Source organism: Hemibagrus wyckioides, linkage group LG17 (genome assembly GCF_019097595.1).
Source record: "Hemibagrus wyckioides isolate EC202008001 linkage group LG17, SWU_Hwy_1.0, whole genome shotgun sequence".
Lineage (NCBI taxonomy): Eukaryota > Metazoa > Chordata > Actinopteri > Siluriformes > Bagridae > Hemibagrus > Hemibagrus wyckioides.
This window is the reverse complement of record NC_080726.1, coordinates 13,345,950-13,357,046: the sequence shown is the minus strand read 5'-3', so window position 1 is coordinate 13,357,046 and position 11,097 is coordinate 13,345,950. Positions and strand designations below refer to the sequence as shown.

The 11,097-nt window shown below is 37.1% G+C and overlaps 1 protein-coding gene across 1 annotated transcript; it reads right to left on the bottom strand.

Annotated features, from left to right (window-relative positions):
* Positions 1 to 4,240: 4,240 nt before the first annotated feature.
* LOC131367971 (galectin-9-like) lies at positions 4,241 to 10,288 on the bottom strand. The gene is made up of 11 exons (XM_058413700.1): positions 10,134 to 10,288; positions 9,190 to 9,278; positions 8,716 to 8,923; positions 7,168 to 7,287; positions 6,573 to 6,661; positions 6,174 to 6,330; positions 5,829 to 5,963; positions 5,308 to 5,337; positions 5,130 to 5,218; positions 4,722 to 4,878; positions 4,241 to 4,551 (listed from the first exon to the last, which is right to left on the bottom strand). The coding sequence occupies exons 1-11, from the start codon at positions 10,167 to 10,169 to the stop codon at positions 4,405 to 4,407; spliced, it is 1,257 nt and encodes a 418-aa protein (XP_058269683.1). The 5' UTR covers positions 10,170 to 10,288; the 3' UTR covers positions 4,241 to 4,404.
* Positions 10,289 to 11,097: the final 809 nt, after the last annotated feature.

Genomic DNA, 11,097 nt, shown 5'->3' with positions numbered 1-11,097 from the left:
GAAAATTTTTGAAAATTATCAGTACAGAATTAAAATACTAGCAGTTACCTGGAATCCAGCTTGGGCAAGTACGAAACCCTATCAAATGGAATCAAAAACATTTTTATAAAATAATACTAGGCAAAACATTTTACTGTCATGGTAATGTAAGGACACCCTTACAGGAAGGCAGTTATCCATCCATTCTCTACACCACTTATTCTACTGGGTCACAGGGAACCTGGAGCCTAAACGACGATGCCAGTCTGGAGAAGATTTGTTAACACCTTATGCTCCACCTGGATCAAAGAGGATTAAGTAAGTATTCAGCCTATAATGCATGTCTTTTTAGTGGGGGAGAAAACTGGATGTCACGGGTTCTGAGAACATTTTCAACCAGACCCATACACAGGATGAAAACAATCTTTGGTTTATTAACGAAAACATTAAAAAAAACCCCCACAAATACCTGGAAACACAGACACAGAAACAAAAGCACAATACTAAATAAACACAACATGGAACAGAAAACCAAACATGACAGTACACAACAGCAGGACAATTACATAGTTTACTTTTTTGTTTAATCCATACCATACATTAAGGCGTAATTTGTTTAAAACAATAAAGTTGGACACATATCGTAGAGGCCAAGAAACGTGTTAGCAACAGCCCTATAGAGTCTGTAATGCGATTAATACTGTGATTACATTACGACTGGAAATTTTGTTGTTTTCTTTCAGTAATAGCGGGGCCAATAACACTTAATGAGTGGACGACACTCGCCCACTGGGCTACGACCCCTTAAAGTTAACTATTTAAATCACATGGTCGCATACATGTAAAGTTTTGTTTTTCCCCCAAAGAGACTGAGTCACTTTCAGTTGGGAACTGTTTGCCTTTTTATTTCTGTTTTGGGGAATTTACTCTCTGCAAAGCGAAAACAGTTGGATGTAGTAAAGGTCAATCTAATGTTCAAGTTCACTGTTCTGTCTTCCTTGACAACAGTAATGCTTTAAGGGTATACTTAAATAGACTCACTAATTGGTTCTGGTTTTGTGATCAGCCCAATGTGGCAATGTAAGAAGGCATTTAATTGAATTAATAACCATGGAAAGTTTAATTTGTGTTAATTATAATGTGAAGGGAATAGGTAGCCCTGTGAAGAGGAAAAAATACTGGACCAGCTTCATACATTAAAGTGTAGTGCTGCCATGTTACAAGATACTCATCTCTCAGACAAAGAGCATTTAAAGTTGAGATTGGGTGGATCAGGTCTTCAGTGCATCCTGTGGTGGAGGGAGAAAAAGGGGGTTTGCCATTCTCATTATTATGAATTTGGTAATAGAGCAAATCGGCTACTTGCTTTCCAACTACGTAAGGCCCAATTTAGTAGAGCTGTCCCAAAAAATAGACATCAATTTACGGGTATTATAACATCCTAAAGAAATAGCAGATCCATTTAAAGATTACTATAAAAAAAATTATATGAAAGGGCAAACAGCCAAGAAATAAAAGAAAATTCTTAGATTCTGTCAAACTGAATAGACTGACAGATGAGGAGTGTGAAGTAATGTTAAGTCCTATTAAAGATTGAAAAAATTAAGAGAAGTATTAGTAAACACAAAAATGATAAGTTGCCAGGAATAGATGGCTTCCATGGAGAATGATAGGAAGCTTTCATAGATGAATTAACCCCCAATTCTGTGTTGAATATATAATTACACATTAGAGAAAGGAGACCCTCCAAAGTCATGGGCTGAGGCAGTAATAACAAAAATTTGGGAAAGACCCCACTCAGTGCACAGGTTATAGGCCCATAAGCCTTCTCTGTCAGGACCTAAAAAATTTTAACCTCAATCCTAGCAGAGAGGATTCAAACACAGAAAATGAGTGAAGCCAGACCAGACAGGATTTTTTAGTGGATGCCATGATACTGACAATGTTTGGAGAGATAACATTCAGACGATTTCTGGAAAGAGAAAGGTTCCCTCAATGTCACTCAGTTAAAGTGGAAAAGGCATTTGGTACATTTGGATTGGGCATATTCAAAACAAATACTGACATATATGGGTTTCCATGACACATTTATTAGATAGATACAAATATTTTATCATAATCCTGAATCAAGAGTTAGGGTGAAAGGCCACTGTTCAGAGTTCTTTGATCTTGGGAGAGAAACTAGACTTTGCTTTGTTTACTCTAAGCACTGAACCCCTGGTCAAGAGCATAAGATACAGTCATCATATACAAGGAGTAGCTGATTAGGGGGGAAACTGTCACAAGATTGCTCTCTATGCAGATGACATACTATTATTTATTGAAAATCCAGTTTCCTAGATCTAGAAGTATATGAAGTATATGAATCCATCTTTGGAAATACACCGATCAGGCATAACATTATGACCACTGAGAGGTGCCGTGGATAACACTGATTATCTCCTCATCATGGCACCTGTTAGTGGGTGGGATATATTAGGCAGCAAGTGAACATTTTGTCCTCAAAGTTGATGTGTTAGAAGCAGGAAAAATGGGCAAGCGTAAGGATTTGAGCGAATTTGACAAGGGCCAAATTGTGATGGCTAGACGACTGGATCAGAGCATCTCCAAAACTGCAGCTCTTGTAGGGTGTTCCCGGTCTGCAGTGGTCAGTATCTATCAAAACTGGTCCAAGATTATATGAGCAACGCTTGTTCTTATAGAAAGGTGTTAGAATACACAGTGGATGATGGGTCAGGGCTGTTTTAGCAACAAAAGGGCGACCAGCACAGTATTAGGCAGGTAGTCATAATGTTATGGCTGGTCGGTGTAAAGTCAATTCAACCAAATCAGAGGTACTTGTGATCACTGGAGTATGGCTGGGAGAACTGAATGATAGAACATCTTTTCGATGGTCTAAACAGGGATTCAAATATTTAGGATTTACAATTACACCCAGACCTTCAACAGTTGTATCAAGCAAATTATTAAGTTAATCAATACAATACAAGTTAATCAATACAATACAAAGGATCTATTAAGGTGGGAAGTTCTGCCACGTTCATTGTTTGGCAGGACTGAGACATTCAGAATGAATATTTTACCTAGACTGCTCTTCTTATTTCAGTCCCTCCCGGTATGGATTCCTGCATCTACATTTTATTCGCTAGATAAACTCATATCAAAGTTAATTTGGCAGAATAAAATTAAAAACATTAATCTTTCAATATTTACAAACTATATTACAATCATAAAGGAAAATAAATAATTAAGAAAGCCACGTCTAATGTGGAACAATATTTCATTGATTTCATTAAAGAGACAACACTACTACACCACTACAATACTACTTTGCTACTGCTTGATTAAACAGATAATACACTCCATATGAAGACAAAGTGAGAGCTTGAATTACACAAAATTATTGAGGATGAGGCCTGGGAAAACATATGCACAGGATGTCATAAGGGCATCAGCTGTAATGTAGGTTTTTAAGAACACCATTGGCGATATCCAAATTTGTTGACAGTCCAGAAGCAGAAAAATGTTAGAGGGGCTGTGGGTTGGTAGGAGATATTATTCCTAATATAGATATATATTTAATATATATATATATATATTCTGGGATTGTCCAAAAATATCCGCATTTGGGGTTAAGGATGAGATTATGAAGGTTCTGTTCATTTCTAATGAACTTTTTCGGATTTTCCAGTAATTTCTGTCAGAGTGAAGAATTAATAATAAGTTTTAAAAAAAAAAAGACCAGACACATGTGGTATAAAATCGGACAGATTACTGTCATCATTTTTGTATTAACATTTACTACCATCTTCAGGCAAGACATGAGTAAAGCAAAGCAGAATAGTTACAGAAATGTAACACCAGGCGGCGCTGTTTTTGCTTCTATATGTTAATAGAAAAGAAATAGGATTAACTCAGAAACAATTTAACTTCTTGTGTCTGAGTGGCTTTCCTCCAGTTATTTTAGTTTACTCATACCTCCCTAAAACATGCTGGTAGGTGAGTTTGCTACTCTGAATTGCCTCAGGGTGTGTAAGAATGTGTTTGTAATGCCTTGTGTGAGCCCACCTGCCTCGGCCCAATATATGAGGGTATTGAAACACAGGGCAGAAGTAGAAGTGCATGACAGAAATGTTAACATCTTGTTATCTAGTTTTATTAATCATATTTAAATCATTAAATTCATGGGGAAAAACAAACAAACAAACAAAAAAACAGAAGCAAGCCATGATTAAAGACTGCTCTATTTTGAAATCCACCAATTTATTTATTTATTTATTTATTCATTCATTCATTCATTCATTCATTCATTCATTCATTTATTTTTTGCATACTTCTCTGTTTACGGATAAAATGTGACAGTGACTTGGTAAAACTGTGCCAGAGAAAATATTGCACAAAAACATCCAATTTAAATTGTTTTAGTTAAGCGTATACATCAGTCAAGCTCAAGTCACCAGACACTTCCAGAGCATCAATCTCCCACAGGTTGGTGAAGCGGTGCTTGAAGGTACACACTTGTATACCATTGACAAACACGTTGTACTGCTGAGGATCACAGGAGATGATCATCTGAAAGGAATGTGACACAGGTAAATGATATGATCAGATGTTTTAAACTAATTCTCAAGTAAAACTATTTGTATCAGCCAGCCTAACAGACACAGATATATTTGTCCTCTAAATAAGGTAAAAAAAAAAAAAAAGGAGAGCTAAATTCCCTTATAATTTGCAGTACATACCTGGAAGATTTTTCCCTTTTGAAACGGCATTTCTCCAGAGCGCTCCTCTGAGCCCCAATCATCCACTGTTTTGGTATTGCATACAACCGTGTTCTCATCAAAGCGAGGATTGTAGTGAAAGGCAATCCCATCTTTGTGACACAAGTTAATCTCGAATCTGGTAAAACAAATACCAGACACAATTTCAAGAAATATTTTGCACATCATTTATACCAAAATCTTCTAGGCCCAAAATGCTGGTATGCTGATATACAGGTGGTGATCTTCTCCAAACCTGAATATCATAAAAGTTTAGACTAAATCTGTGGGAAGTCCAGAAAATTGTTGTTTTAGGTTAAATCTGGCTTTCTTTCATTTAATTCAGACAATGTAATTCATGTAATTAGTAGAAGAATGCTAACATCTCACTTGTAAGGCTCAAGATTAACCAGCCCTTGGATGACAATGTTTTTGCCAGCCCACAATCCATCATTCATGTTGATTTTGCATGGCATACGCTAATGATGAATAATACAGGACATTATTACAAGCTGATTACTTTTAGGTAAAACATAATGTTAACTTATGTGAAGTCTTTTGGTCTTACATAGCCTTTTGCGGCATCAGATGAAGGCACCTAGAGATGGAAAAAAGGTGAAAAACATGAATAAGTAAGTAATTTCATATTGATTTCACCAGTACAGGGATAATATAACTGTAAAGCAACAGAGTCGTTTCAGAAAAAAACAGTAAGCTATTGGTTGTGGCCAGAGTTGAAGTAGTGACCTCAGATACAAGCAATCATGAGACAAATGGAAATTCATGTCTCCTACATGTTCATATCAGTAATTTTCTATGATTAAATGAGTTCACTTTCACCGTATAGTCTAGAGGTCACAGATATGCAAATAACTATATGTTTTCTACATTACAGAATCAGGTAATTATAGTGTAGTGAATTAGCATTGTAGTGCAGAGTGTAGTGTTGCTGCCTTTCAGCTCCAGGATCTCTGTTCAGCTATATGGAATCTTTGATGCTGTTAGGGTTAGGTGTTAAAAATGTTAAAAATTGTGCCAGAGAAGAGTTCACAAAACAATCCAATATTAAAAAATGAGCTAAACATTTACATCAATCAGTCTGAGGTCACCAGACATCTCCAGAATGTCAATCTCCCACAGGTTGGTGAAGCGGTGCTTGTAGGTAGTCACGAGATTACCATTGACAAACACGTTGTACTGCTTAGTATTGCAGGAGATGATTATCTGTAAGGATATGACCGGATGTTTTAAATTAATTTTCACTTTAAATAAAACTATTTTAAATAAAATAAAAAAATATATATATACATATATATATATATATATATATACACACACACACATTATATATATATATATATATATATATATATTTAAAATCCTCTAAATAAGGCAAAAAGTAAACCATATTACCTTGTAATTTGCAGTACATACCTGGAAGTTTTGTCCCTTTTCAATTGGCATTTCTTTAGAGCACTCCTCTAAGCCCCACTCACCCTTTGTTTTGGTATTGCATACAACTGTGTTCTGATCAAAGCGAGGATTGTAGTGAAAGGCAATCCCATCTTTGTGACACAAGTTAATCTCGAATCTAGAGATTTCAAGAAATATTTTGCACATCATTTATTCCAAAATCTTCTAAGCCTAAAATGTGGCATGTTGAACTGCAGGTGGTGCTCTTTCGCAAATGAGAATATCATTGTTTTAGATCAAATCTGGCTTTCTTTCAGTCACACTTTCCAGGTACTTGGTAACACAGTTTCAGCTCAAAGATAAAAGATAAATATTTAGACTATAATTTTGCAGAGGCACAGAACAAGTCTAGCATCTCACCTGGAAGCCTGAGGATTAACCAGCCCTTGGATGACAATGTTTTTGCCAGCCCACATTCCACCATACATGGTGGTTCTGTATGGCACACACTAATGATGAAGAATACAAGACATGGTTATTCATATTGATTCAAACAGGGGTGTCCAGTCTTGTCAGGAATGGGCCGGTGTGGGTGCAGGTTTTCATTCCAACCTAACAGAAGCCACAACTGAGTCTATTGAAAGCCAAGATCAACTGATTAAACAGGTGGACTGGGTGGGGGGGACTTCTGCTTGATTGGTATGAAAACCTGCAACCACGACCTTTGCAGATAAGTTTGGACACCCCTGCTTTTATATCACTTTCATGTTAGTACATGAACTAGATTTTAACCGATTCTTAACCAAATCAAAACTGAACCCCAACACTGACATAATGCCTTACAATAGCCTAGTTTCTGACCCCCCTCTTAAGTATATGTGTAAATTGGCAAAAGTAGAAGAGAAATATTGAGTTAATTAGTTCCACATGTCCTCATGTCCTCTACTTTATACTACATGGATGGATAGCAATATGTATGTATTTATATTTAAGTTAAGGGTATGGTCCTTCTCACCACAGGATCCTGGAAACTGATGGTCTTAACCTCCACCATCCCATCCACTGCGAAATTGTCCACCCTGCTGAATGGGATACGGTGCATGTAATCCTTGACATGGATGCCATTGAGACTTATCTATAAAACATAATGCTAAGATCAGCATACAGTGTATCCTTGATAAGATGAGGCACTGAGACAAATGCTCTCAAAAATGTTCTACATGTAACATATAATGCAGTCAAGAATGCTGCATTGAGATACACTATATTGCCAAAAGTATTCGCTCACCTGTCTTGACTCGCATATGAACTTAAGTGACATCTCATTCCTAATCCACAGGGTTCAATATGACGTCGGTCCACCCTTTGCAGCTATAACAGCTTCAACTCTTCTGGGAAGGCTGTCCACAAGGTTTAGGAGTGTGTTTATGGGAATTTTTGATCATTCTTCCAGAAGCACAATTGTGAGGTCACACACTGATGTTGGACGAGAAGGCCTGGCTCTCAGTCTCCGCTCTAATTCATCCCAAAGGTGTTCTATCGGGTTGAGGTCAGGACTCTGTGCAGGCCAGTCAAGTTCATCCACACCAGACTCTGTCATCCATGTCTTTATGGACCTTGCTTTGTGCACTGGTGCACAGTCATGTTGGAAGAGGAAGGGGCCAGCTCCAAACTGTTCCCACAAAATTGGGAGCATGGAATTGTCCAAAATGTCTTGGTATGCTGAAGCATTCAGAGTTCCTTTCACTGGAACTAAGGGGCCAAGCCCAGCTCCTGAAAAACAACCCCACACCATAATCCCCCCTCCACCAAACTTTACACTTGGCACAATGCAGTCAGACAAGTACCGTTCTCCTGGCAACCGCCAAACCCAGACTCGTCCATCAGATTGCCAGATGGAGAAGCGCGATTCGTCACTACAGAGAACGCGTCTCCACTGCTCTAGAGTCCAGTGGCGGCGTGCTTTACACCACTGCATCCGACGCTTTGCATTGCACTTGGTGATGTATGGCCTGGATGCAGCTGCTTGGCCATGGTAACCCATTCCATGAAGCTCTCTGCGCACTGTTCTTGAGCTAATCCGAAGGCCGCATGAAGTTTGGAGGTCTGTAGCGATTGACTCTGCAGAAAGTTGGCGACCTCTTTGCACTATGCGCCTCAGCATCTGCTGACCCCGCTCCGTCAGTTTACGTGGCCTACCACTTCGTGGCTGAGTTGCTGTCGTTCCCAAACACTTCCATGTTCTTATAATACAGCTGACAGTTGACTGTGGAATATTTAGGAGCGAGGAAATTTCACGACTGGATTTGTTGCACAGGTGGCATCCTATCACAGTTCCACGCTGGAATTCACTGAGCTCCTGAGAGCGACCCATTCTTTCACAAATGTTTGTAAAAACAGTCTGCATGCCTAGGTGCTTGATTTTATACACCTGTGGCCATGGAAGTGATTGGAACACCTGATTCTGATTATTTGGATGGGTGAGCGAATACTTTTGGCAATATAGTGTATGAGCTAACTCTTAAGCATTTCATTTCTATTCATGTGGGAAAATTCAAGTAACCTTGTATGATTGGCTTGTAACCAGGATTTGCAGTTTGAAAGGGTTTCCCAAGGGGAAGAGAGCCAGGTTTATGATCTCCTCTGGACCCCAGGAGTTATCCTGCTTGGTGTTGGTTACTATGTACTCTGAACCAGATGCATAACGCGGGTTAAAGTGCAGGGCAAAATCATCATCTGGGGTGGAACCACACTGGAGATTCACACTGAACCTGTGTGTATATATATATATATATATATATATATATATATATATATATATATATATATATATATATATATATATATATATATATATATATATATATTTACATGTAATTCTGTATATATATATATACAAAAAGAGATGTTGTCATTTATTTATGCATATAAACAATAATGAAATTTTGGGACCTTTAAAAATGGGTGCAATGGGCAGGAAAAAGTTAAGCAAAGTCATGCATCTGTCAACCCATATGAATATGAAAGTCTATCTTACCTGTCAGCGTCAGGTAAAACTCGTCCACTTACAGTGATACTCTTGCCTTCCTGCAGTCCTCCTTTAATTGAGCCAGTAAAAGGGATTTTCTGTTGAAAGACAACAGGATGATTTCATATAAGCAAATGTTACTGAAAGATATCAAAAAATTACAAAGAAAATAACTTCTTTAAAAAACCCGGATAAAGATTCTTATAGTTTATCCACCATATAGTTTATGCATATGTGCATAATACACAAAGTTTAAAAAATCAGCTTTGATGAATAAACTATATGGTGAATTGAGCTATTTTCCAAAGTCAAACATTGACATCATTTTATCTGTATTTATTTCTAGATGTTTTACAATGAAATGGGAATATGTTTTAAGTGAACAAACTGTCATTTTAATTCAATGTGTGTGCATACAGTAACTGATGTACGCATACTTAAAAACTAAAACACTGTCTCTTATAACTTTTCATTTTTATGGTGATAACACAGGGGCCAATCAGGCAATGTAGAAATACATCTAGAGTTAATAAAAGGTTAATAATTCGTAACTTTATAATCTTAACCTTTGGCAGGGATGAGGGGCCCATTGTGTATCAGAAGCCACAGGTCTCTAAGTCAATAATCAATCAATTAAAATCATGTGTCTATTTGCACATTGTTTTTCTTTTTCAATCTAACTGTTTCTGTTGTAACTGTTCCACTTTAGGGTGAATAGCTCTAAGACTATCATGGTGCATGCAGCTTAAAGATTATGAAGATCTGGAGGAAAAATTACCTTCAGTAAATGAAATCTTGTCTCATTAACTCATTTTGCAAAATAATACAGAAATGCAAATTATATATAAATTACAAACTTTAAATATCAGAATTACATGTAAATATAAAAAACATTCCCAAAGAATAATGTAACTGTCATGTTATAGTAAGCAAAACTATATAAAAATACTTACAGGATTGCAAAACGTCTCTTGCTGGTTGTTTGCCATTTTGCAGGAGTTTGTAGGAGTTTGCAGGAGTTTCCAGGAGTTGTATCTAAAAATCAGTCTACCAGAAGCTATTTTAAAGCTTATAAAGAGGAACTTTGTTCATGTGATAATGTGTGGATTTCATCATTGTTCTAGTGATTTCCTGAAACCAGCCAATTAATAATAACCACTGATTAGTGTCTTTATTTATTAGAGAATGTGAATAGTGCTATCTGTGTATAGATTGTCCATTTAAAATCATATATGCCTCTGTTGACTTTAATATCCACCAGGAGTGGGCATAAGGAACATGAATGCCCTTAAAGGTGTTCAGAGATGTGATAAGGAATATGGAGAGAATGCTAGAAAAAAAAATATCAGAACAGGATCCTTCACCTCTCAGTTTTGGAGTGTCTGAGTTTCTAAAATGGATTGTTGAATGGGATGTGCTTGTAATCCATGGATGCCACTGATACTTAAAAAGTCAGAACAAAATATAACCTAAAATGATGCATTACTGTGTAAATGCATGTACCATGTAAATATACTGAGACAATACATAATGTATATTGTACAGTGACGCCAACTGCAGCAGGTCAGTATAGAATATCAACATCAGCAGTTACAAAATCCAGATGTGTAGAAATAAAACATTTAGACAGTCTAGCAGGTTCATGAAAGAGGAAACTGTGAAAGTGTGCTTATCTTGCTTTTCAGTGTTTCTATTTTAAATATGAACAAGAATTCTGTACTCAGCTCTCCTTCTCCAGTTCTTCTATTCTTTTATACCAGCTGCAGCTCACTGCAACAGAGAACAGCCATTAATACAATTCAGCATGTGTGTGATCCTAAAATAAATAAACATAACATGAATCAGAAAACCAAGTGTGACAGTACACAACAGCAGACATTGTGAATGGACTGTGAACAATGATTCAACAATGAGCCG